General features: G+C 46.9%; 1 protein-coding gene across 1 annotated transcript in view; it reads right to left on the bottom strand.

Annotated features, from left to right (window-relative positions):
* Window positions 1-13,108, bottom strand: part of GYPC (glycophorin C (Gerbich blood group)) — a 43,822-nt gene extending 30,714 nt beyond the window's left edge. The window contains exon 1 of the mRNA XM_082658163.1: window positions 12,664-13,108. Coding sequence (XP_082514289.1) covers window positions 12,664-12,706 — 43 coding nt within the window. The 5' untranslated portion in view covers window positions 12,707-13,108. The remainder of the gene's footprint in view (window positions 1-12,663) is intronic.
* Window positions 13,109-27,747: the final 14,639 nt, after the last annotated feature.

Below are 27,747 nucleotides of genomic sequence, written 5' to 3'. Positions count from 1 at the left end.
CTCCCAGCCTGTCCTGCACCTGGAAGATGGAGGCTGCATCCACAGACCCAACTCACAGTGAGGGATGAGGGTGACGAGGAACGAACACTTCGAACCAACATTTGCTCAGCGTGTATGACACACCAGACCATCCCTGCTCACAGCAGGTACCCCGTATCCTTGCAGTACTTTTTGTATTTTTACATCCTTGCCACTTGTCTTGACTTAAGTCATTTCCCAGAGTTAGAATGTTCTCAACAATCGGCATTGGTCTGTGAACTAAATATTGCCTGTCTTATCAGTAAACAGAGGGCGCTGCCGCCATCAAGCCATCACATTACAGACGGTGAGCCCTGAGAGAACTCAGGATGGAACAGGATGCCCGCCATCCAGCAGTCAGCCACTGCGGCCACCCACAACGATGCACCCGGAGGAGACTCAGGATGAGAAAGCACAGGACACTGGCCCCAGGGAGCAGAGGTGCATATCAGAGGAATGATTTCAATGAGCCGGGACTCTTGCCTCTTCCCATACGTAGAAAAGCACTAAATTCATTAACGTGAGATGTCTGGTTTTCTTTGATTAACGGTAATCTTTTGATGTTCTGACTATCTGGTCTTTTGTTGCGAAAACTCCTATATATCCTGGCTCCCCACCTTGCCTCTTTGGAAAAGTTTCTCAGAATTATCTGAATGCTGTGTCCTGGGCTTAAGTCCTCAGATTTGTCCATTGAATAAAACATAACTCTCAACTTTTAGGCTGTGCATTTTTTTTAATTTTATTTTTTTAATAAATTGATTGATTTTATTTAATCTATTTTTTTGGCTGCATTGGGTCTTCGTTGCTATGCATGGGCTTTCTCTAGTTATGGCGAGCAGGGGTTACTCTTTGTTGTGGTGCATGGGCTTCTCATCGTGGTGGCCTCTCTTGTTGCTGAGCACGGGCTCTAGGCATGCGGGCTTCAGTAGTTGTGGCATGCGGGCTCAGTAGTTGTGGCTCGCAGGCTCTAGAGCGCAGGCTCAGTAGTTGTGGTGCATGGGCTTAGTTGCTCCATGGCATGTGGGATCTTCCCGGACCAGGGCTCGAACCCATGTCCCCTGCATTAGCAGGCGGATTCTTAACCATTGTGCCACCAGGGAAGTCCCGGTTGTGCATTTTTTTCAGTTAACAGGTCACTGACAACTTCTTCAAGTACAAAGTCTTAATTCAACAAGATAAACCTATATCTGGTTAAGGAGAAATTCACCATAATTTAATATCTGCTGTCAATATTAGCTAGTTTTAGATAGCAATTTATATTTGAGAAGTTATCTTACTTTAAGTTATTCTTTAAATATCTAGATATCTTCTTTAAATATAGAAAAGACACAGGCAATTCGATCTGAAACCTGAATTCCTGTGATAAGAAATTTCTCACTAGGAGGATGGGATTATTTTTATTCCTGTCATGATGTGTGTCTTGCTGCCCCAAGAAGCCCAACGATGCTTTGAGAGCAGGGATCTTGTCTTTAGACTTTCTTTGTCTCCTCCTGCACCCCTAGGGCAGGTGACAAGACGGACACATCGTAAGCCTATGAATTTCTGCTGATGAACCACGGATGTACACGGTGGTTAGTAAACATTTGTGGATAAATTGTTTCCCTAATGGAATTATCCATCTAGTTTCTAACTTTTCAGATTTTCTTCATGGACTCTTGAAGTTTGATAAGAACCTCTCTCAGGGAATTAATTGGTAAAGTGATTGACAGCTGGGTGTACACTGCAGTCTGGCTGTAGGCAAATAATTGAACCACAGTGAAGGCATTTTATGGCTTCATGTGATGGAAATGTCTAATACGGAAGGATCCTCTGAGATGCAAGCCCCAAAGCATCATCACTGACGATGAATAGTGCCTGGACATCAGTCGGCCGTCCTGGGAGGCACCAGCTAGGAGGCTGCAAACAGCGTTACGTGAAGCCCTCAATGTCCAGCGATGACTTGAGGGTGACCATCACAAGGGGGCCCTGGAGTGGGGTCACCAGGCCTCTTCTCCCCCACTCCACTATAACAGATGGGTTTTTATTGCTTTCATGTTTCCAGACTTCATCTAAGAATTTATTTTGTAGAAATGTCATTACTCCTGAAAAGAACTGCAGTGCAGATCTGTAGCTGTGACATCGTTTTTTAACGTGTGTGTTTTTCGGGGTGGGGACCCCAGATGGGAAGCCACTGATTTGGGAGATTGAGGGATGTATGGCTTTCATTCCTTTTGGTGACTCTGCAGTCCCAGCATTAGCTCCTCTGCACCACCCCGTCCTGTCCCCACTTAAGAACCTGCTGAGTGAGTTTCCATGGCAGAAACAGTGCACCCCCAAGGGAAGCAGAGACCCGCACTCCACGCACGACAGCTGGCTGTGTAAACTCTCCTAACTTCTCTGAGCTTTGCTTTATTCACCTATCAGAGGAGGCGAGTGGTGCCTCTTTCTTTTTCATTTTATTTTTTATTGAAGTATAGTTGATTTACAAGGTTGTGTTAATTACTGCTGTATAGCAAAGTGAATTAGTTATACATATATATGTATTCCTTTTCTAATATTCTTTCCCATTATGGTTTACCATAGGATACTGAATATAGTTCTCTGTGGTATACAGTGGGAGAACAGACTGGTGGTTGTCAAGGGGGAGGGGATTGGGGGAGGGATGGACTGGGAGGTTGGGGTGAGCCGATATAAGCTTGTATATAGAGAATGAATAAACAGCCAGTAGTGACTCTTGAACGAAGAAAGGAACTAGATCTGAAAGTGCCTAGCAGAGGAGAACATACAGTGCAGGAATGGTCCCATGACTGGTGATACTTCAAGAAAAGACAGTGCTGCCAGCCCAGGGGTGGGTCTGTGGTGGAGGCATTCCAGAAATTGGCCAGGAATTGGTGGAGGCGTTATTCTCTCCTGGTGCCCTGGCAGTGACCCTGAGAGGCAGCTGCCCGCTGCCTCCCCGGGGAAGAGTGGGAACTGTATGTGGGTTGGCCTCAGCTGGCTGCACTTGCCCGGTCACAGCCCAGCCCTCGTGAGCCTTTCATCAGCAGCTGCTGGGCCGCCAGGTGGGGGCCAGCAGACCAGAGGGGAGCCGGCACAAGTGGCCCGGGGTGGGGTGGATAAAGAATGGCCTTTTCTTCTGAGGCAGGAGAGTGACCTGAGGGCCGCGTGGAGCTGCACAGAGGGGCAGGGGGTCGTGGGCAAACCCCTCCCAGCAAGGTGGGCGGCCACATCCCAGAGGCAGAAGGACACACCTGGCTCGAGGCTGGACAGTGCAAGTGATGCCCAGTGAGGCCCTGGGGGAATAACCTCTTTGAATCCCAGTTTTCATGTTTCCATGGAGCTCATAATATCCATTTCTGGAGTAATATTAGCTACATCCAGGTAACATCTTCCAGTTGAACAAGGTACTATGTGTATCCTCCCCAGGTGTGGCCAAGAGGACTCCCCACACCGCCTCTGCACCTGTGCTGAGATCCACCATCCAGAGAGATCAGTGCGACCTCAGCAGGCTCTTCGTGGCTCCCCCCGGGCCCCTCGCTGTGTGGCCTCTGTACACTGAGGTCCTCCGTCTTTATCTCTGCCTGGGTCTCTTTCTGAACTGCTTTCCAGCTGTCACCTGGCTATCCCATGGGTACCTGAAAGTCACCTCTGCTCTAGAGAGAATCTTCCTATATCCCTCTTCTTGGTCTTGTATATATAATCGTACAGTGAACAGGAACTGCTTCTTTCATAATGAAACAGGGCAAAGGAAACTTACTTTTAAACTTTGAAGTGAAGAATAGCTTAGCTTCCTCACTTAAAAAAGCAAGAGGATAAGAGAAATACAGAGATAGACATAGAGATAGAGACAGAGATAGATAGAGATAGAGATAGGAATTCCCTGGTGGTCCAGTGGTTAAGACTCTGCACTTCCACTTGCAGGGGGCACAGGTTCGATCCCTGGTTGGGGAACTAAGATCCTGCATGCTGCGTGGCCAAGAAAAAAAGAGAGAGAGAGAGAGAGAGTCCTGGGTATCCTCACTCATTTCCTTTGGATTCTCCCAATCTCCTGAGGGTAAAGGCAAAGAGCAGGCACGGGGCAGACACTGCAGCTGCCCAGCCCAGGGGCCCTGCCGTGGTTGGGCTGGGCAGCACTGCTGGGGGTGGGGGAGCATGCGGATTTGAGATGGAAGCCACGCAGAGGAGGGTCAGGGCTCTGGGCGCTGGGCAAGGAGAGCGGCCTGGCCGTGCAGGGACCAGCGGGCACCCAGCCCCAGGGCCTGGATGGGCTGAGCCAGGGCCACAGGATGGCCGTCGTGGGCCTAGGTGGTCTGCCTTCCTGGTCTCTTCTCCCCCCAGATATTAACAATTGTATTTTAGAGGGGCATTGATATAAAGACAAATGCAAGGTTTAGTCTTAAAAGTTCATTTTTCCCATTTGATTTTAAAAGAACCAAAGCTTTGTTGTGGTTCTCTGAAAGCTCTAAGTGTTGTGCCTGATGTGTGAGGCGGCCCTGGCTAAGCCCCTCCTAGAAACACCTGCCGTGCACGAGTGAGGGGTCTCGGCTGTCGGCAACGCACATTGCCTCTTGAGTTTCTGTATCATCGCATGCAAAATGGAGATAAAAATACTTGCTGTAGGGCTGCTAGAGGGTGAAATGAGATAACTTAAGCAGAGCGCAGCCGACTTTCTACGCTTTGAGTCAGGGAGACAGTCGGTCAGGATACTTTACAGAATTTGTAGAAAAGAAAAAAAAAAGAGAGACTAAAATTTAAAAAAAATGACAGCTTGGGATTTTCAGCCAAAGCTGAAATGAATTCATTAAAATGAGAACTTTGGCAGGAGCTGAAGGAGGGCCATTCAAATGACAAGTCAGTCCCACGGCACGATCAAAGGAGAGAAGGCCCAGCTTCCTTGCAGGAGTTCGAGCATGGGGAAGAGGCTGGAAGGGAGAGAAGGGGCCCCTCCCAGGAGAGAGGGGAGGCCCAGCTCTGCACCCATCCAATGGCAGCATCAAGGGAAAGAGAAAAACGCTGGTGAGAGAAGACACTGAAAGATGGAGCGTCTGCAGGCCAGATGGGAGGGAAGGGGCCCCATGTGCACACAGGTTGGGGTGCACAAGGCATGCCAGGTGGGGAAAGGTCAGTGGGCTGAGCCAGAGGCCACTGTGGGCCACCGAGGGGGCACGGCTTACACAGGATTGGGAGAGGACGCAGGTGAATATGGGACCGATAGCACCAGGATTGTCTACACTGGTTGGACCTTCACATCCCTCCATTCCTCCCTCCATCCATCCATCCATCCATCCATCCATTCCTCCATCTATCCATCCATTCATTCATTTTTTTTAAACATCTTCATTGGCGTATAATTGCTTTACAATGGTGTGTTAGTTTCTGCTGTATAACAAAGTGAATCGGCTATACATATATCTCCATATCCCCTCCCTCTTGCATCTCCCTCCCACCCTCCCTATCGCACCCCTCTAGGTGGTCACAAAGCACCGAGCTGATCCATGAGTGTTTTTAAGGAGGCTACTCTTCCCCAAGACAGCCGAGACCCCTACTGTTAAGGGGCTGGTGTTCAGGTGCGGCTGAGGAGGTGGGGCTGGTAAGGAGACTGAACTGCAAAGGGTAAAAGGTTTGCTCAAAGTCACATAGTTGGTGGGAGAGGACACATGCTCTCTGCTGCTCTTTGACCACCTTGCCCACTCTAATAAATGCAGGAAGGAACAGAAGCCTCGGAGGCAGCCGTCCTAGCTCAGAAGGGAACAGCATCCCAGGGCTATTGCAAAGGCAGCTCCCCTGCTGGGTCTGAGGGCCTTGCCCACCTGGAACCCAAGGACCAGGGCAGACTATGCCTCCTGTCCTTGGTATTATTTTCAGTGGCAAATGAGCAAACAGGGACAGGAGGAGGGCATGCGGAGGGAGCTGGGCAGTGGGGAGTGAGCCTGAACTCACTGAGGACACCCTCAAGCACTCAGGCAGGGGCAGTGGTGAACTCGGACCAGGCCCTATACTAGGAGTTTTATCTATGAGCTGAGACACCAAGGGGCTGGCGCCATGTTCAAGACCACGGCCAGGTCAGAGCTGGTCCTCATTCAAGACCAAATCCTGAGCTCTAAACCTGGTATTCTAACCTCCTCATCACTAGCCAATTGAGGCCAAGTGTATTTGCACTAAATGTCTTCAAAAAGTACAGCAGGGGGAACTGAGCTTGAAGCCCCTGCTTGCTAAAGGCTGTGTGTATTGTGTCCGGTTCCAGCGAGAGTGCTTGGGGAGCATCTCAAGCGAAAGGGCCTTTCATAGCCAGTGGACTTTGCTGCCTGGTGAACACAGAGGTCACAGACCGGAACCCAATGCAGAAGGCAGGCAGGCAGGATTGTTTACCTGGTTTTGATCTGACAAACCACAATTCCCTTCACTTTAAGACACTGCTGAGAATACATGTGCCCATAGCTATGGGTAAAATAGGACGACTCTCCAATCCAGGGTCCAAGGGGGGAGCGCTGGGGCCCAGGGTCAGCTGGCAGCCACATACGTGAACCCTCATAAAAGTGGGCGTTGTATGAAGGAGAAGGAGGGTAGGAGGTCCCAGCTGTGCTCCCTGCAAGTGGCATGCCAGTCTGTCCATCACAGTGGAGCTAAAATACCTCCATCAGGTGTGGTGGGTGCAGTGAGATGATGGGGCAACCTTGCCGAGAGCTTGTCCCTCCCAAGGGCCCCCAAACGCGCGCCTCCTTCCCTCAGAGACCTGGCAGGGGTCAGAGGTGTATCCACTGAGCCCCAGAGAGTATGCCGACCGCAACGTTTTGGCAATAAGAGAAGGGATATGTGGCAGATACAAGACAGGGACTATAATAAAAGCATCATAAAGAGTTATTCATCCCAGTTGTTTTAAATTCCCAGTCTGATAATTCCCACATCTCTGCCATGTCTGGTTCTGGTTCTGACTCTGTCTCTTCAAACTGTGTGTTTTGCCTTCTAGTACGTCTTGTAATTTTTCTTGGCAGCCAGATGTCATATACTGGATAAAAGGACCTATTGTAACGAGGCGGCGAGATGTGGGGGAGGGGAAGCACCCTATGGTCCTAGGATAAGATCTGTAGCCCATCCCTCTGGAGTGTGAACTTCACAAGTGTTCCTCCATGTTTTTCTCTCCTTGCAGGTGGACCCAGATGGCTACAGTGAGCTGGAGTTGGGTATTTTCCTTCCCCCAGGTCAGTTATGCTCTGATAGTATCCCATCGGGTTCGGCTCTGGTTAACTAGCTTCCCTGAGGCCAGGCTTTGTTAAGAACAGGTGCACTGGTCCCCTCCTTCCTGCCGGAAACTCAAGAAGACTTTACTCCGATATTTACCGTGGGCACCTGCTCAAACTCCAGGAGGTGGATCTCACAGTATTGCGGGGGGCCCCCAATGACTAGGTCCCCTTGCAGTTTTTAACTCTCAGAGGAGTCCACGCTGAGCCTCCAGCAATCTATCAGTCCTAAAGAGTCATGAATGAGAGCTGCAGAAGACGTTGGGCCAGGAGGAAGGGCAGGGCTGCAGAGTCAGGCAGGTGGGCAGCCAATGAGGCTCTGACACCAATCACCAGGCGAGGCAGGTGGGTGGCTGTCTGTGAGCACAGGGAACCAGAACACAGGCTCTCCGGTGGCTGGAGGGAGGGTTGGGGGCAGCTGTGTGAGGCCGGCTCTGTGAAGGAACCTAGCATCTTGGGCTCAGGCTCTTGCTGGGGTGAGAGAGAACTGGCCCTTGACAGTATCTGCCATTGGCTGAGATGCTGCACACTAACGTTCCTTCTGAAAGGATGTACCCAAATTAAAATGTATAATGACTAAAGGCAGGAAGTGGCGCTCCTGCAGAGGTTCAGATTACATAATGATCTGAAGAAAGCCCTAAGCAAAGATGGGGGAGGGCGGGAGGGGGAGGGGAGGGAGGAAGGAGGGAGAAGATGAAATACCCAATCAGTGCTGAGCGGGAAGGAGAGCTAGGCTGTGATGGCTGGGGCCCATCAGCGTGCTCTGAGAATCTGTTTTGGTTTGACTCTTTGTCCATTTCAATTTATTTTATACTCTGCCCTCCAAGTTCTGGAATAGGAGCTATTGAGCGGATGATTTTTAAAAGGGGGCCTTTGGGCTTCCCTGGCGGTGCAGTGGTTGAGAGTCCGCCTGCCGATGCAGGGGACGCGGGTTCCTGCCCCGGTCCGGGAAGATCCCACATGCCGCGGAGCGGCTGGGCCCGTGAGCCATGGCCGCTGAGCCTGCGCATCCGGAGCCTGTGCTCCGCAACGGGAGAGGCCACAACAGTGAGAGGCCCGCGTACCACAAAAATAAATAAATAAATAAAAATAAAAAATAAATAAATAAAAGGTGCCTTTGGCCTTTGGAGCGGACATGGGCCTGGAAGTGTTGAACTTTGGGTTGTCTGTGCAGCCACCTGTTTGTGTCCAAGTTGCTGGCTAAGCACCTCTCTGAGCTAGGCCCCAGTGGCGGGGGGACAGGTGGGGTCACAGAGCTTCTCGGAAGTCAGAATTCCTAGAAGGCAACAGACTCAGAAATCTGTCGGGGCTACAAAGTGTCCCCAGGGCCAGGGTGGGTGGTTTTCTAGTGTCAGGAGAGCCCAGGGAGGCCTTAACTGACCAGTAGGTGTATGTGTGCAGGGGGCAGTACCCAGAGAGCCCAGGGGCCTGAAGCGGGCAGGCATGAGGGTGAAGCTGGAGGGACAGGGTGATCCAGGCACAGAGAGGGGCTCTAGGGGATGTCAACCTGAGCGCGCTGTGGAAGGCAGGGTGGAGGGCAGCAGGTGGCCCAGTGTGGGTCAGGCCCGACCACAGAGATGGGAGTGATGGCGGGCAGCCACAGGCCAAGGTTAGACCACAGGCCTGGCTGAAACACTGTGGAGTCGTTAGCGGGCTCTGAGTGTCTGTGCAAAGCCACAGCCATGCTTTCCTGGGCACAGTTCTCACAGTATGTGGGCAGCAGAAGGCCCCGCCTGGCACACAGGGCCAGCAGGCCCACATGCACCCTAACACCCCCCTTAGTTTGGCCTCTGTTGGCTCTGGGGCCTCACAGCCTGTGTTCACAGCCTGGCTGGGCCCTCAGGACCTGGGAGCCCTGGGGAAGGTCATCCTCCTCCAGCCTCCAGGGCTTCATCTGCAAAACAGGGGAGAATATGCCTGTGAGACCAGGCTGTAGAGGAGTGACCCATGCAAGGTGGGACCACAGGCCTTGGCATAGAGGTACTGACGTTGTTCTTACATTATCCGAAGCAAACCCAGCTGCCGTCTGCTAGGGAGACTTTGGAGGTGACTAGCACCTGCAGGCTAGGTTTGCTTTGATGAGTTCTGTTAACAACTGTCGCAAATAACACTATCACTGGGCGCGGTGCCAGGTCCTTAGTCTCTCGTTCATCACGTGACTCCCGCCAAGTCACTGGTATCCTTCCCACTAACAGATGAGAAAACTGAGGCTCCGAGGTACTGTGCACCTCCCCAAAGCCAGTAAGTGTCGGGGATGAGATCACATCTGGTCTGACTCCACAGCACAGCCCAGTGTGGGGCTCTGGTCCACTCTCTAACTCATCATGAGAGAAAGGACACATCATTTAACTTCTGGGATGTGTTTCCTCACTGGTTAGGGACCTGGTAGGAAGTGGGCAAAGGCCATACAAGGTATTTCCCAGCAAAACAAATACAGTATCTTACAGAGGTACAAAAACACGTGTAATTACAGAGGCGCACTCAAAGGTGACAACATGGTTTACTCATCAGATTGGCCAAGATAAAAACCACACAGTGTGAATGAGGATGTGGGGAAATAACGATTTTCATTGGCTACCGGTAAGGGTTAGAAATTTATGTGACCTTTTGGAGGGTAATTTTTCAGTACCTACTAACATTGTAAATGTACATACTCTTGGTCCCAGAAGTTAAATCCTGGGGGAATTTATCCTAAAGGTATACAAACACATGCATGCAAAACCCTACTTACAAGGGTTGTCATGACACTGTGGTTAAAAAGAGAAATTAAAGACTGTACACAACCCAGATGTCCATTTGTGGAGGAATTGGTTAAATAAAATAACCAATTCATTTATAATATTCATGCTGTGCAGCCCCAGAAGGATGAGTCTATATATGGTGATAAGGTATCATCTGTAGGATATGGTCTTATGAACAAAAAAGATGAAGTCGAATATGTGTTTCATTTTGCCAACGAAAAATTAATTGTATTACATATAATACTTCTAGAAGGAGTCTCATAAATAAATAAAGTTACTGCCTTGGAGGTGGGAAGAAAGTTATTCTTTTCTATTATGAACTCTTCACGCATTGTTTAACTTTGGTTTGTACCTTGTGCTTACCGGGCCTGTTGTGTTTGCTCACTCTTTGAAAGGTGTTTTGGTTGGGGTCTCCAAAGGGCATTTGATGGACTATATATCTGCCCCCCAAAGAGGCAAACTGACTTTACTTGCCAGCCTCTCTGTGCTAGTGAAGGGCCTCCCTCTCTCTCCCCATAGTGAATGGGCGGATGCTCTCCCACCAAACACAGAACACCTCTTACCCCTCACTCCTGTTTCCCAGAGGGCACTGCAAGTCCCCAGAAATAACTGCGCAACTCTGGGCACCCTTGGAAGGTCCAGCTGCTGGCTGTGCCGAGGCCATGTGACTCCCAAAGCCACGGATATCTGAAGGGGTTGCGCAATGGCTGTGATGGAATGTCATCTGGCACTGAACGAAACCCTCCCTGCTTTTCCCAGAGGTGGCACATTCTATATAAAGCTGCCAGACCTGGCCATCTCCTTGCTGAGCCTGACCCCTTCCCTCCAAGGGCGAGGCAGTGGATTTCTGCACAGGACTCCTCCGCAATAACTGTGGCCTCTGGGCTTATGGCAGTTGGCTGAACCCATAAGCCCAAAGGCTAGGCTAGGGGAGGTCTGGCCGGGAGGGAGCAGAGGGTCCTCTCTGTTCTAACGTCTGGTTCTGAGGGGCAGTGATGTAAACTGAGACAGGATATAGACACATCCTGCCTGAGTCAGCAGCACGAAATAGGGCCCCATGGTTCTCCCATGGCAGAGATCCTGCCAGAAAGTAAATCCTAAGGGTAATCTGGAATGGTATGCAAGTAAGGGCTGCATCCCCATCAGTTCCGCAAGGGAAGTATTTGCAGTCATTGGTCAAGGTCTGAAACTTGAATCCTAGAGAATTGCTGTAGGGGGAGGACGGGGCGGGAGGGGGGGGGGGCTGTGGTCGGGGGCAGGGCAAGGCTCCCTGAGCAAGCCTGTCCTCTCCAGACAGGCCTGCACTTCCTCGGTCCCTGAACTGGAATAATTACAGTGCCTTGTCCCCTTAACTCTGGTCCCGACACACACACACACACACACACACACTAGTGTCTGACTCACCCTCACACACACATACACATGCGTCAACACTGACTCACACAGGCTCATGGATCCACAGTATGACGTAAAACGAAAATAAGGATGCCCGACATTTCTCAAGCACTTAACATGTGTTCATCTCTGCGCTGAGCCACTGACATGCACTTAATTCTCACGACCCGAAGAGGCACACTATCCTGTTATTCCCACTTCGCGGATGATGAAACTGTAGCTAAGAGAGGTGGGCTTGCCCCCTTGTGACAAGAGGTCCCGAGGCAGGCAGCAAGGCCCTGACTCCACAAGGAGCTCTGTGCACACCCAGATGGCGCCGAGCACCTCAGTCACCCGTACACACGTGGCCGTGTACACACAGAGGCGCCGAGCATGCAGATACAGACCCAGCCGCGCTCACCCAGGCTCAAGTTTGCCGCCTAAGGCCACACAACCTTGCTTTTTTTTTAAAGACGTATAAACCCATACCAGGATCATATTAATTACGTAACGTGATTACATGATAGACTCAGAATGTCTCCTCTCTGACAGTTCCATACGATCAGACCTAACCAGGGTAGGAACAGGAGGGATCATCATTCTTTTTTTTTAAAAAAATAAAATTTTACTTCTTTAATTGCAAAAGCCCTGTGGCGGGGGAGGCCCAGCAGTGTTTCGGAACGTTGCTTTTGAGATTCACAGAGAATCTCACGGCGATTTCCTTTCCGCAAGAAAGCATGTGCTGGTTTTAGAAAGAAAGAAAACAGCCTCTGAAGAATTGCAACCGCTCAAATGGTCACGGCGAGCGGATCCCTGCAACATGGGCGTGGGCGTGTGGCTGGTTCCCGCCCGGCCCGGGGAGAGAGTCGGGAAGTTGTCGGAGTTAACTCAGAGTTTCTGCGGACGCGCCTCCACCGTCCTGCCCGGGCAGCTCCGGCAAACAACTTGTGCTTTCTCTCTGCGCTGCTTACCGATCTGCCTCTCTCCCTTTATTCTCTTAGGGGAAAAGTTCTGGCCGCACGCACATCCCCAACAGCACACAAAGAAACAGAAAGCCAGCGGATGGCCGCGGGGGCGGTGGTGGCCTCTCCAGGCCCAGGGCGCGCGGAACCCGCGCACCAGGCTCGGGGCTCCGGACCGGGACTCCGCGATGCCCGGGGCGCTGTGATGTCCGGGGCCCCGCGATGCCCGGGGACGCGGCCGGGCGGGGCCCTAGTCCCCCAGGAGGCCGGGCGCGGCCGGAACCCCGGGGCTCCTTGGCCCCCCCGTCCCCGGCTCGGTCCCCGCGGACCCGTCCCCGGGCGAGTACTCACCTTGGCGGGGCGGGGGCGGCGGTGTGACCTGGGGGCTGCTCATCGCCGACCAGTGCGGGGCGCGGCCCGGGGGACGGTGGTTGACCCTCAGCAGCCGGGAGGAAGCGGCACCTGTGTCACACTCCTCGGCGCGGCCCGAGGGGAGGGGCTCCGGCCCCGAGATAGGCAGACTTCATTTAGTTTTTTCTGCAGACTTGGCTGGTGGGGTTTCCACCTCCTTTTTTTTTTTTTAACACAGACACCCGCCCACTTCTGAACTCTTCTGTGCTCCGACTTCCCTGCGCAAGAATCACATTTTTCTAACTAGTTTCTGTTTCCATCTGAAGCTACCACATACAGAGGTTGTGGTTGAGATTTACCCCACGTGTGGGCTGAAAAACTCCCAGATGTGACATAATGCCTGCCCCACCACCATCCGGGACGGTGACCAAATACAGCCAGACCTGCGTTTCAGTCTTGGCTGGCCCTTATGAGGCCTCTCAGATCCGCGGAGCCTTTGTGGCCTGGGAAGAGTTCCCGGCTTGCTGGCCCCTTCTGGCACACTGTCCCAATCCATGGGCTGATGTCTGAGAAAGACTCTTAGGAAAAAAGGACTGCTGGACAAAGGCCTGTGACTTATTCGGACCACCTTTGTTTGAGGCTTCCAGACAGTGTGGAGTTTATTAGGCAATTAAAAACTCGACCTGGATTTTGACACTGGTTAGTTAAAGGCAGTCTACCCATCTCAGCCAAAAACAATGGTATGTGATATGCAGCATTAAGTTCTCCTCGCCCTGCAGAGAGAAAGGCAGGGAGCTTGAGAACATGTCAACCTTGTTTTAAATCCCAGTCCCAGGAAACACCCTGTCCTTCTCCTGTCTCATGTCTGATCTTTCCCGTGGTGCTTTTCATTGCTGTTTACCTGAGAGTCCTCATCTCTGCTGCAATCCCAGGGCACCATTCCAGCTGTCTGTACAACGTGTGTGCTGTTGGGAGTACCCTCTGGATTGAACACAACTCAAGGCTGCCCCCTGGAGGTGTGCAATGCAGGTGCTCTGCCCAGTGCCTCCCAGGCTGGACCACTCCAGGCATCTTTATTAGAGCTGCCTGTTTGACACAGTGGGAAACTGTTCCTAATTCTCTTAAGTTAGATATTGCTTATAGATCTTTAATCAGACTTCCATGCTCAACATGTCCATGTTGACGTGAAGTGAACTATTCACAGAATGTCTTTGGCCAGGTGTGGAAATTTTGAGTCTCAGTTTCCTCATCTGTAAAATGGAGACAAGAACACCTACATTCCAGAGTTTTAGAGAGACAATGTCTATAAAATAACAGTGGGGCAGAAAAGGCATTTAGTAGAGGCTGGCAGTGATTACTGTAACCATGTAACATTTTGTTTTGTAATAGATATAGGTCCATGTTGGATAATAGTATCCGCTGTGTTCAGAGTGCATAAATAAAACAACTTCAATTATCTGAAATGCAGCTGGGGAGCTGAAAGGAAGCCAAAGACCGGCCAGGTAACTGAAGAATGAGTCTCTAGGTCATCCCACCTCACTTATGGGAGAACTTCTCAGAGGCTCACTTACAGTTAACTGGCCTTTAGACATAAGCATAAGAGGTTTGTTTAATTAATTTCTTGGGGTAGGACACGTTAAAAGCACCAAAAAGTAACGAGAATTCCTTATAGACAGGAAGCCAAAAACTAAGCAACTAACTAAATGACTGAACAGCAAAGGTAGAAATCCAGACAAACTATAGAGCTCAGATACAAGAACAAAGTAGCATTTGTTATACAACTAAAAACATCTTCACTCCATCCTTAAGTGGAGGATGTGACTTCACCGTGGGGTACCGAGGAGCTAAGGCTTTGGGACTCCATCTGGGTTTGAGTCTTTATTGCCTTCTAGCTGAGTAGCCATCAGTATTTTACTTAACTTCTCTGAGCCTCACTTTTCTCGTCTATGAAACTGAAGCGATCTGCAAAGTTGTTGTGAGTGATACATTAGACAATTAATCATTCATGGGATAGTGCGATGTCTTCCTCAGCACATAGAAGTTAAAGATATCGGTCCCCGCCCCCTTCACAGGAACACTCGGTTTATGTTAAGACCCCAGGCCATTCTGAAAAGAAGGTAAGTAGTATTTAATAGTGAGTAGTTCAGCTAGCAGGGACACACTTGGTATATTTTAGAAGATTTAACCATGGAAGTGTCTAATTTTAAAGAAATGAGGGCTATTTTAAAAACGTAAAATAATTATAGGAAACATTAGATTATATGGCAAGAGTCTGACATTGAATCGTAGAAACACACTACTAGTGTGTCTTCATGTGTAGGATGTTTATTAATGGAGTAAAGAACTCAGCTACATCTTGTAACAATAAAACAGTCCTTATCTCACTTAATTCCCATAAATACCTTCAAAGAGGATATTGCCAAGAACCCATTTTTAAGGTGAGAAAACTGAGGTTGGGAGCAGTGACAAGAACTTGTCCAAGGCAGTGGAGCCAGGATTGAGACAGTATAGTACCTTGAAAAGTACAGCAGTACAGTACAACTACTGGCATCCAGGGGCTGGCATCGAGTGAAAAGGCAGGAAGAGTTACTGACTGGAGGAGGGAGAGGAGGTGGGAGACGGTAGAGCTGAAGGATTGTCAGCAATAGGAGACAGAGGGCAAGCTGCCATGTCACTCACGCCTGACGTGTATGCCACAGGTTCTGGTTCCTTGCTGGATTCAATTCTATCTACCCTCTTGAAAAAATGATCCACTGATGTCTGGGTAGTAGCTCTTTTCTTCTCATCATAGATGACACGGTAGCACTGGATTGCCTTTTGAACAGCTGCTGCAAACTTCGTGTACCATTCTAGGTTCGGGTCCTGTGCCTGAAAAACTAACAGTGCCTCCTCAAGTCAAGAAAATCCCCTGCCATTTCCTGTGTCATGAATCTCTTTGATTCTTCAGTTACTTCTTCCTCTTGTCTCTCTTCATCCTTTCTCTGGGCACGTTTGCATCTTTGAAAGTTCGCAACTTGAAGGTTCCTAGGTAGGGGACTTACTGTGCTGCAGATACAGTAAGTATTTTTTCCCTTTGGGTCTTTTTCTGGTTCTTTCTCACTGGCACAGAAATAGTTTGACTTATCTGATTGGCAAGTTGGCAGCTTTTAAGAAAACTAGACTGCGGCTCTGTATATTTTAAGAAGAGTGGAGAGAAGAAACAGAGGTTTGATTCCATCACAAACTGTGAGGAATGTGTGTGGGGAGCGGAGTGGAGAAGGTGGGGTGCAGAGAAGCACAGAGAGACCTAGGGTGGCAGGATCTGCAGCCCCCCAGGAAACTCCCAGCAGCACACAGGTCTTTCTGAGGAGAATCCTTCAGTGAGACAGTGTGAAGGCTGAGAGGGAGGACACCTAAGGTGGGTCGCTAACACTGAGCTGCTAGCCCCCTTTGGTCTAGACTTTGCTAAAGGCTGGCTCTCAGTTTGCCAGGCAGAGAGGAGTGCGCCCCATGTTCAAAGTCGGTGAGGCTGCAAGACCCTGAGCTATAGCCTATGCCCCTAACTTACAGGGTGCCTCATCCAAAGGCAGATCTTTACGCATCCATAATGGCCTGTCTCTGGAAGTTTCCAAACCATACCTAGAGAAGAGGGGCAGCACAGAAACCCAGCAGGAATACCAGGTGGTCTGGGATAGTTTGAAGTGACCCTAGGCAAAAGCTCATCCATCAGGGACACATCTAAAGGCAACCTGTTATGGGCTAGGATGGAGATGCTAGGAAGCTTCAGGCTGGGAACAAAAGCAAACAAACAAACAAAAAAACCGACAGAAAGAAAGAGCACAGAGAAATGTGGGAGTGAGGGGCTGGCTTGAATCTTAGAAGAGTCCATGAAAAGGGCACAGCCTGGAGGTCAGCCTGGGTGATTCCCACACTGTAGGGAACGTGTGAATTTCCAGGGAAACATATCCCAGCGGGCACAGGGACAGATAGGGACAGTTTCCTGAGCACCTAGAAAGTACCAGTCCTGATGCTACGTGAGGACCTCTCACATGTGATTATCGCTCATGTCACAGCGTCCTTACAGGGCAGGTGGCGCTTTGCTTTTGTTTGTTTTTCCTTTTCCATCTTCTTCATTTTACAGGAGAGGAAACCGGAGACCAGAGAGGTGAAGAAACTGTTCATGCTCACACAGCTACTCAGGGACGGCTCTGCTGTGGTGGAAGGGCTGCCGGGTCACCCTCCTCAGCACCCCTCCTGCTCAGCCCTGTGTCCTGGTGACTCCCTGGTTTCCTGCTCAGCCTGATGGGGCTCTTCGTATCGGAGGCCCCAAGACACAAGGAAAGAGGAAGAGAGCTGCTGGACAACTTTCCAGTGGGTCCCGTCAGAACATAGGGAAATAGAATCTTCCAGCACTTAGTGAATTACAAACTTCCAGGGAGTCCTGTTTGGGTCACAGCCCTTTCCCTCCAGATATAAGTTGTTGGTATGAAACTGAACTAAAAAATGACTTCTCCAGTGGCTCCCAGTTGAGCTCTTGGACCCAATAAGGGAAGAGACAGCTTCCTCCTTTGACTTTTTGTTGTGGCTTTTATTGTCTTGGGCCAAGAGGAGGGAGGAATTCTGGGCATGGAGCTCTGTGACTGGGAAGAGGGAACTGGAGTGGTGACGCTACTTGGCAAACGTTTGCTGTGAGCTGTGCAGTTTACCTCATTTCATCCCCAGAGCAATCTCACGAGCAAGGAAGGACCAGGGCTGGAAAGGTGGCGACATGACTTCTCATTTGTGCCTCACCACTCGCCACTTCGCTAAGTGTCTGTGCCTCCAAATTTTCTCATGTGCAAAATGGGGCTAGTGATGCTTACATCTGGTGTGCTTCTAGGGAGTTGGTGCAGGTCCCCTTTGGAAGCTCACACATTCATTAAGATAATAAAGACAGGGCTTCCCTGGTGGCGCAGTGGTTGAGAGTCCACCTGCCGATGCAGGGAACGTGGGTTCGTGGCTCGTTCCGGGAAGATCCCACATGCCGCGGAGCGGCTGGGCCCGTGAGCCATGGCCGCTGAGCCTGCGCGTCCGGAGCCTGTGCTCCGCAACGGGAGAGGCCACAGCAGTGAGAGGCCCACGTACAGGAAAAAAAAAAAAAAAACCGTGTAAGTGAACCAAGGCTGCTAGTGTGGGAAGGAGTTTTTTTTTCAGTAAAACCCTCCTCTTTCTGGGATTTTGGGGACCCATAGCCTGTCAGGAAGCTCCTTTTCCACACACCCTAAAACAGAGACCACATAATTCAGAATCACAGATCTCACAGCCAGATTTTTCCTCCCCAAAGAAAAGCTGATCAGGAAGCAGATAGATTCAGCAATAGAAGAGGAAGTTCTTAACAACCCTTTGGAATAATCAGCTTGGTCTTTCATTTTTAAATGTTGATAGACAACTGTATATGACAACCAAGTCACATATAAGAGCCAGAACGTGGAAGAAAAAGGCCAAGTTGAAAAAAAGAAAAACACTAAGCTCAGCTAATGAAACAGAAATAAATAAGAAAATAATTTAAAACAAAGGAACAAGGCAGAATCTTAATATGTTCAGAGATTTGGGAAAATATTAAAACTATAAGATAAGAGTAGTGTGCTATGAAAAGGAAAAACAAATAATAAGCAAGAATTCTCAAAAATTAACAGTATAATGGCCGAAGTGAAAATTCAGTTAAAGAATTGAAAGTTAAAGCTAACAAAATTCTCCTAGACTCAGGGCAAAACAAGAGAGAAAAGATGAGCCATGACTTAGGAGGTCCAACTAGTGTGAATTTCTCAAAGACAGAACAGGGAAGATGGAAGGGAGAAAATTACACGTAAATTACATGAAGGAGCTAAAGAAAGAGGAAATAGTCCAGAGCTAAAAAAGGAATATAGGCCTTCAGACTGGAAGGGCTGAATTTAAAAAATGCATATATCTCTATTTTATATAATTTCAGAGCAACAATGATGAAGAGAACATTTTTAAAAGCTTTCAGAGACCAGTGGGTGTGGGGTGAGCCCTAGGGGCACCTTCTACAGAAGAGAAAAATCAGAAAGGCATCAGAACTCACATCAATAGGACAGGATGCTAAAAGACAACAAAGCAGTGCTTTCAAAGTTCAGGGGGTGGAGATGCCCTTGAACCTTTACTCTTACTCCTGGCTGAAAGAGCAATTGACTACGAGACAAGAATAAAGACATCTCTGGATACATACAGACTCAAAACATTGAGTTCTTAAAAACAGAAGAAAGTTCTTGGAAGATAAAATTTGCCAGAAAAAGGAGAATGCCACGACAGAGGAGCCCTAGGATCCAGGCGATGGTGGGTGTGGCTGGAGGGCAGGGAGGTTCCAGGCTTTCCTTTCCTTCTGGGGGTTCGTGAACTTCTGGAGGGGTAACACAGTAGGAGAAAAGACACCTGAATAGCTGGATACACCTTAAAATGTCATGAAAATGCATACACAGCTTCTCCACAAGGAAAACAAAATGTTGGCTGAAACCCCAGGGAAACAAACAAAAATCTGTACAAATAAGTCATGGTCCAAATATGAAGCCAACTAAAATATGGCATCATTTGAGGTCATTTATGGAAGATGAGAAAAGATCATTCATTTTGCCACAAGTCTGGGGACATTCTCTTTTGAAAAATGCTGGGACCAAGATGTTGGACCCCAAGCACAGGAGGCATAGATCACCCACACCATAGGGCTCTGCAGTGGAAATGATTCTGTGGCTTCCACATGAAGGCATTGTTCATTGGTATTCAGGTTCAGAGTAAGCCTATAGGAAAAAAATAACATAGGAAACAATTGGGGTCAGGGCACAGATGGCAGTTTTTGATAACATTTTGCAAGTGCATGTCAATCGGTGATGGAGGTGGAGGGGAAGGATGCTGGTATTTTTGATTGACACAGAGGGCATGGGGGTGGGGATTGCATTGGATGACACAGGAGTGCACCCTACACGTTTCCTTAAAAGTTGCAAAGACAATCAACCAAGAGAAAACCAAACATAATGATACAACTATTCGATTTTTGGAGAAAGAGGGGAAAGGAAATGGGGGTGGTGCCACAGTGCTAACCTACCATTGTTCTCAGGACCCTGGAGTGACAATGATGAAAGGCGTGGGCTCACAGAGAATTTTGAGCGTGGACTGGGTTAAGGGCCTCACTCCACCTGCCTCATGTGGGTGCCTTCTTTGGCTGAACCTAAATGTCCACTCTGCTGATAAGCCCTCACAGGCAGTGCCCTTCCTCTGGGCATGAGTAAGGGGAGGATGGATCTGGGGTGGGCGTAAATAAAGAGTAACTGGCATGAAAAGTCAATATGCGTTGTCGGAATTGGCGAGTGAAAAACTGAGATAATTAATGTTTTATCTAGGAAAATGAACTCACCCACTGCAGACCTCCTATTAGCGATGGTGAAAGAGCCTTTTGAGAGCAGGCCTGTGCGTGGGGGAGTATGTGGTGGGAGAGGGCTGCTTTTCAAACAAAAGCCCTCTGTAGTAGTATTTGAATTATTATTATTATTTTAATTTTTGAAGAACACTTGGGAAAACCTAAAATATCAAAAAAACTTCAGCTGGCTGAGAAAATGGGCTTGACTTAGCAAGATGAAATTTAGCAGCAGTTAATCTGAGTCTCTGAACTTGTTTCAGTAAAATGCACAAGGAGGCATAACTTAGCTCAGTCTCCCAGCTTCTCCTCTGCATGATTTAAGGGGAGGGGTCACCGGGGGGGGTTCACTGTTGGGGAGGGGAGTGCCATGGGGGTGGGTCTCAATCTCTGTGATCTCCTTGAAGGACTGGTCCTGAGCCTCCCCACCCCCCAAGCAATTCCAGGTGAGGCTCTAAGTAGAAATGGTAACCCACCTTCTCCCAATGGACCATCCAGATGAATACCATTGTGCATTCCTGCTTTACTTGAGTCATCACCCAAAGTTCAAGCTTCCCAGTGTCTTCATCCCATCCAGCTCTTAATGTGACTCTGTTGCCTATTCCTTGTGATTCTCCAAAGCCTTCCACCAGCGCTCCAAAACTCACAGTCCTACCAGCCAATTTCCCTGTATTCTGTAAATTTTTGTTAAATGTTATCTTTATTTTCTTGCTTCTTCAGGATCCAACCTTTCTTTAAGGACATTTCTCCCTCTTTAGTCCTCTCAAGTCAAGATTTTTTTTTTAATATTGTTTGCTTATATATCTACGTGTATGTCTATGCCTATATCTGTATCTATATCATCTACATTTATATCTCTATAGATCACATCTATACTTGGGAAGATGGCTTTCCAAAGTGCCCATTTCCATGGTCACTAGCAGTGTATGGAGTTCTTGACACTCTACATCTTGAACACTTGGTATTTTGAATCTTTTAAATTTAGTTTTCCAGTTTGGTGTGTAGGACTATTTCATTGTGTTCTTCATTGGCATCAGTCAATCAATCAATCAGATAAGACGATCAATAAAACTGAGTGCCCTAAGAAGCTGGAAAGGGCTCGTGGACAATTAGATGGGCTGCTGGAATTGGGCTTGCCATCTATCTCTGGCATGGACTTAGTGACATTGGATTAGATACTTCCTCTCTTTGATCTGTAGCTTTCTCCTATGTAATGTGGGCATAACAACTCCTACCTGACATATCTGTAGTGAGAATTAAAAACAATACATACATATATAAAGTGGCAGGGAAATACTAAGTACTCAATAAATAAGGATGCTTTTTCTTATTATCTTTACTCATTGGGTGGTAAAAGGCACCAAAACATAAAAAATCAGGAAGAGCTCCAGGGGGCTGTGAGAAGGCAGCAGGGGCCTTGAGAGTTAAGTTTTGAATGACCCCCTGTGATAGCTTGTACTATTATCCAACAAATATTTACTTTTCCCTTCCCCAGCGTGAACCCAGTGTACTGCCCTGCCCTATGGGTATTGGGCTGGCTGTGAGATTTGTTTTGGCCAATGGAATGTAAGTGGACATGACCTCAGCCACATCCCAGCAGAGGCTTGGAATGTGTGCACATAGTTTGACTTGGCCTCTGGTCCTCCAGCCCTCCACCATGAATGAGCATGCCCCAGGCAGCTGCTGCTTCTTCAGTCTGAGCCGCGCTTCTGGAAGCCTCACTGGCTCTTCCTATGCAGTTTTGATGCCTTGATTCAGCTGTGTACGATAGCTGAGAATTGCTGGCTGTGATGGCTGTCTGAAATGTATCAGGATTTCATTGTCTATGGCAATAATAAAAAAAAAATAAACGGAATAGATTTTTCTTACAGATAGAAATTAATATGACAGTGGACAGATCATGTTCCTTGATAAGTATATTTATCCTCGAAGCTGTTAGTGCTTGTTTTCTCAGAAACACAAAACAATAGATAAAAACGATCTGTTTTGAGAAAAGAAAAAGCAGCTAAAGTAAATGGCACCGTTTTAGTTGTAGTTTTCTCTGTACTGGTGAAGTTTAAAGAGTAGAAATAAATTCCACAAAACTGGAATTTTAAAGGGTGGAAATAAGCAAGATGAGAATATAGAAATATTTGTAGAACAGTAAACTTTAGACATCATCTAGTGACACCTTCTCATATACATATAATAAGGAAAGGGTTAATAGTAGACCCTGCCATCCACCCATCTACTTGCCTATTCATCTATCCATCCATGGGTCCAACAATTCATGTATTCAACAGCCATTCACTGACTGTCCATTGTGTGCCAGACACTGATAGGTGTGGAGGATACAGAGAGGAATCAGATAAAGAGGGGCCTGGAAGAAAAACAGAGACAAACAGTGGAGAGAAACACTTGACCGGAAATTCCCACATGGTGCTCCAGATTCTGCCTAGATATCTGGGCAGGGCTCTTTCTTTGGGAGGCTGGAGCAGAGTGGACAGTGTTTCTACATGATGTCCAGACTCTTTGAGATTAAGTCTTGTGGTTCTTCCCCAAGCCCCACAGCAGTTGGCACTGTGGAGACCACAGAGATGGAAGGTGATTGAAGATACTTGGTGTGAATGTAGTGGAATCTTCTCCCATAGGTAACAAATTTTACGTGACTAGCACAGCCCTGTTGCTTTAGCTATCTGGTTCCATGTTATGACCCTTGACCCACCTGGGCAACACATTCTGATTTATACCTCGTCTCCTTCATTCAGTCATTCTTTTTTTAAAAAAATTTTGCCTCTTCTATGTATCATGTGAGGCAAAACAAGCACTATATTCCTTTTTTTTTTTTTTAAGCTTTAATTTCCTACTTCAACTATCATTCAGACTGGGATGTATCTATTACCTCTATGTCATTTGGAGAATTATATGAGTTAATACACATAAAGCACTAAGAACAGAAACTTAGCTAATATATCTTTGTGTGCTTTTATGAAAATTTCTGAATGACAGAGTCTTAACCATGGGATTGCTGAATCAAAGAATAAATAAATCTGAAACACATAGAGAGACCTGCCTATTAACAATTTTCATTCCCAAGTCCTTAGGATATGAAAGTCCCATTTTTGCCGTCATAGATCAATGATGTATTAATTTGTAACTTAATACAATGTATAAAAAATAGCATTTTATTGCTATTTTAATTTTGCATTTCCTTGACTAAAAACAAACCTGCACATCTCTAGATATATTCTTGTATTTGTGGTCTCTTTGTGAATTGTCTTTTAGATCCTTTGTCCATTTTTCCTTGGTGGTGATTCTCTCTATTCTTATTGATTTGTTAGAACTCTTTATATATTGTTAATAATGATTATATCTTGATCTGGGGATTACATGAGGATATACGCATGTAAACACCCATAAGGATGTACTCTTAAGATTTGTGCACTTTACTGTATGTTAGCTATGATCCAGTCAAACACTTTAAAGATAGAAAATCAGACAATAGAAACAGACACACAGAAAATTCAAGTATTGGGCTTATTAGACATGAACTCTATAATTATATGTTCAAGGAATCAGCTAAAGTGGAGATTTTTATCAGGAAACTACAAAGAAGATTATATGAACATTACAGAAATAAAAATACAACAACCTATATTAAAGAACCCAACAGATGAGTTTCACAGCAAACTGGACAAACAACAGAATTAGTAAGCTGGAAATCAGGTCAGTAGAAAATGAAGAGACTGAAGCATGGAGAGAAAAAAAAGATGCAAAATACAGAAAAAGAATATGAGCCATGTGGAGCATGGTGAAAATATGGAGCACAGAATTATAATTGGAGTCCCAGAGAGAGAAGAGAATTAAATGGTAAAGAAGATATGCTTGAAAAGTCATGGCTGATAATTTTCCCCAAATGACAAAAGACATCAAGTCACAATTTCAAAAAGTGCTATAAAACTTAAGTAACATAAGTGCAGAAATAAACCTATGTCTAAATCTATCACAGAAAGACTGGTAAGAACAAAAGACAGAGAATCCTAAAGACAGCTAGAGGAAAAGGACATGTTACCTTCAAAGGAGCAACAATTAGACTGAAAACTGACATTTTTTTTTTCTTTTGGCAGTAGGATTAAACTGGATTTTCTTTTTGTCTGTGTACATTTTAAATATCAGCAGAAAATAATATAAAGCTACTATATAGGGGAAAATCCAGGTATAGAGGCTAGAACTATATTTCAGTGATACGGCTCTTCATGGAAATGATTTTCCAAATCATCTCAACTTTGCAAATTGTCTGTGGATTAATTTATATGCCACATAAGGAAAACCATTAAAAAGTCCACAAATAGCAAATGCTGGAGAGGGTGTGGAGAAAAGGGAACCCTCCTATACTGTTGGTGGGGATGTAAGTTGGTGCAGCCACTATGGAAACAGTATGGAGTTTCCTTAAAAAAAACTAAAAATAGAACTACCACATGACTCAGCAATCCCACTCCTGGGCAATATCCAAAGGAAACCACACATTGAAAAGATGCATATACCCCTGTGTTCATAGCAGCATTATTCACAATAACCAAGACATGGAATCAATCTAAATGTCCATCAACAGATGAATGGATAAAGAAGAAGTGGTACCTATATACAATGGAATATTGCTCTGCCATAAAAAAGAATGAAATAATGCCATTTGCAGTAACATGGATGGATTTAGAGGTTGTCATACTAAGTGAAGTAAGGCAGAAAGAGAAAGACAAATACCCTAAGATATCACTTATATGTGGAATCTAAAATATGACACAGGAGGACCTTCAAGATGGTAGAGAAGTAAGGTGTGGAAATCACATTCCTCCACAAAAATACACCAAAAATACATCTACATGTGGAACAACTTATACAGAACACCTACTGAATGCTGGCAGAAGACCTCAGACTTCCCAAAAGGCAAGAAAATCCCCACGTACATGGGTAGGGCAAAAGAAAAAAGAATAAACAGAGGCAAAAGGATAGGGATGGGACCTGCACCTCTGGGAGGGAGCTGTGAAGGAGGAAAAGTTTCCACATACTAGGGAGCCCCTTCACTAGCAGAGAAGGGGGGGTGGGTTGGGGGGAAGCTTCAGAGCCACAGAGGAGAGCGCAGCAACAAGGGTGCAGAGGGCAAAGTGGAGAGATTCCTGCACAGAGGATCGGAGCTGACAGGCACTCACCAGACTGAGAGCCTTGTCTGCTCACCTGCCGGGGTAGGTGGGGCTGGGAGCTAAGGCTTGGGCTTTGGAGGTCAGATCCCAGGGAGAGGACTGGGGTTACCTATGTGAACACAGCCTGAAGGGGGCCAGTGCACCACATCTAGCTGGGACGGAGTCTGGGAAAAAGTCTCGACCTGCCTAAGAGGCAAGAGATCATTGTTTTGGGGGTGCATGAGGAGAGGGGATTCAGAGCACCACCTAAATGAGCTCCAGAGATGGGCGTGAGCTGTAGCTATCAGCTCAGATCACAGAGATGGGCATGAAATGCTAACGCTGCTGCTGCAGCCACCAAGAAGCCTGTGTGCAAGCACAGGTCACTATCCACACCCTGCAGGAGCCTGTGCAGCCCTCCACTGCCAAGGTCCCATGATCCAGGGACAAGTTCCCTGGGAGAACACACGGTGTGCCTCAGGCTGTTGCAATGTCACTCTGGCCTCTGCCACTGCATGCTTGCCCTGCATTCCAATTATAACTGCTGTACCCGCCCCCCCCCACCATGAATGAGCCAGAGCCCACTAATAAGCTGATGATTTAACCCTGTACTGTCTGGGTAGGAACAGATGCTTGAGGGCGACCTACATGCAGAGGCGGGGCCAAAACCAAAGCTGAAACCCAGGAGCTGTGCGAACAAAGAAGAGAAAGGGAAATTTCTCCATGCAGCCTCAGGAGCAGCAGATTAAATCCCCACAATCAACTTGATGTACCCTGCATCTGTGGAATACCTGAATATGCAATGAATCATCCTAAAATTGACACAGTGGACTTTAGGAGCAACTGTAGACATGGGGTTTGCTGTCTGCGACTGATTTGTTTCTGATTTTTATGTTTAACTTAGTATAGTTTTTAGCACTTGTTATCATTTGTTGATTTGTTTACTGGTTTGGTTGCTCTCTTCTTTTTAAATTATTATTATTATTTTCTTTTTTTTATTTTAATAACTTTTAAAATTGATTATTGTTCTTTTTTTTGCTTTCTGTTTTTCTCCCTCTACTTCTGAGCCATGTGGCTGACAGGTTGGACAGGCCTGGTGTCAGGCCTGAGTCTCTGAGGTGGGAGAGCTGAGTTCAGGACACTGGACCACCAGAGACCTCCCAGCCCCATGTAATATCAATTGCTGAGAGCTCTCCCAGAGATCTCTATCTCAACGCTAAGACCCAGCTCCACCCAACAGCCAGCAAGCTTCAGTGCTGGACACCTCACGTCAATCAACTAGCAAGACAGGAATACAACCCCACCCATTAGCAAAGAGGCTACCTAAAATCATACTAAGTTCACAGACACCCCAAAACACACCTCCAGATGTGGCCTTTCCCACCAGAAAGACAATATCCAGCCCAACCCACCAGAATACAGGCACCAGTCCTCTCCACCAGGAAACCTACACAAGTCACTGAACCAACCTCACCCACTGGGGGCAGACACCAAAAACAACAGGAACTATGAACCTGCAGCCTGTGAAAAGGAGACTCCAAACACTGTAAGTTAAGCAAAATGAGAAGACGGAGAAATATGCAGCAGATGAAGGAGCAAAGTAAAAACCCACCAGACCAAACAAATGAAGAGGAAATAGGCATTCTACCTGAAAAAGAATTCAGAGTAATGATAGTAAAGATGTTCCAAAATATTGGAAATAGAAGGGAGAAAACACAAGAAATGTTTAACAAGGACCTAGAAAAACTAAACAGCAAACAAACAAAGATGAATGACACAATAAATGAAATTTAAAATTCTCTAGAAGGAATCAATAGCAGAATAACTGAGGCAGAAGAATGGATAAGTGACCTGGAAAATAAAATAGTGGAAATAAATACCACAGAGCAGGATAAAGAAAAAAGAATCAAAAGAATTGAGGACAGTCTCAGAGATGTGTGGGACAACATTAAATGCACCAACATTCAAATTATGGGGGTCTCAGAAGAAGAAGAGAAAAAGAAAGGGTCTGAGAAAATATTTGAAGAAATGATAGGTGAAATTTCCCTAACAAAGGAAAGGAAATAGTCAATCAATTCCAGGAAGCACAGAGAGTCCCATACAGGATAAATCCAGGAGAAATATGCCAAGACACATATTAATCAAACTATCAAAAATTAAATACAAAAAAATATTAAAAGCAGTGAGGGAAAAACAAGAAATAACATACAAGGGAATCCACATAAGGTTAACAGCTGATCTTTCAGCAGAAACTCTACAAGCCAGAAGGGAGTGGCAGGACATATTTAAAGTGATAAAAGGGAAAAAATCTACAATCAAGATTACCCAGGAGGATCTCATTCAGATTCTACAGAGAAATTAAAACTTTTACAGATAAGCAAAAGCTATGAGATTTCAGCACCACCAAACGAGCTCTACAACAAATGCTAAAGTAACTTCTCTAGGCAGGAGACACAAGAGAAGGAAAAGGCTTACAATAACACACCCAAAACAATTAAGAAAATGGTAATAAGAACATACATATCTTTAACTACCTTAAATGTA

Source organism: Grampus griseus, assembly GCF_964374135.1.
Source record: "Grampus griseus genome assembly, chromosome: 7".
NCBI lineage: Eukaryota > Metazoa > Chordata > Mammalia > Artiodactyla > Delphinidae > Grampus > Grampus griseus.
The sequence above is the reverse complement of the archived record's forward strand: the minus strand, read 5'-3'. Positions and strand labels throughout refer to the sequence as shown.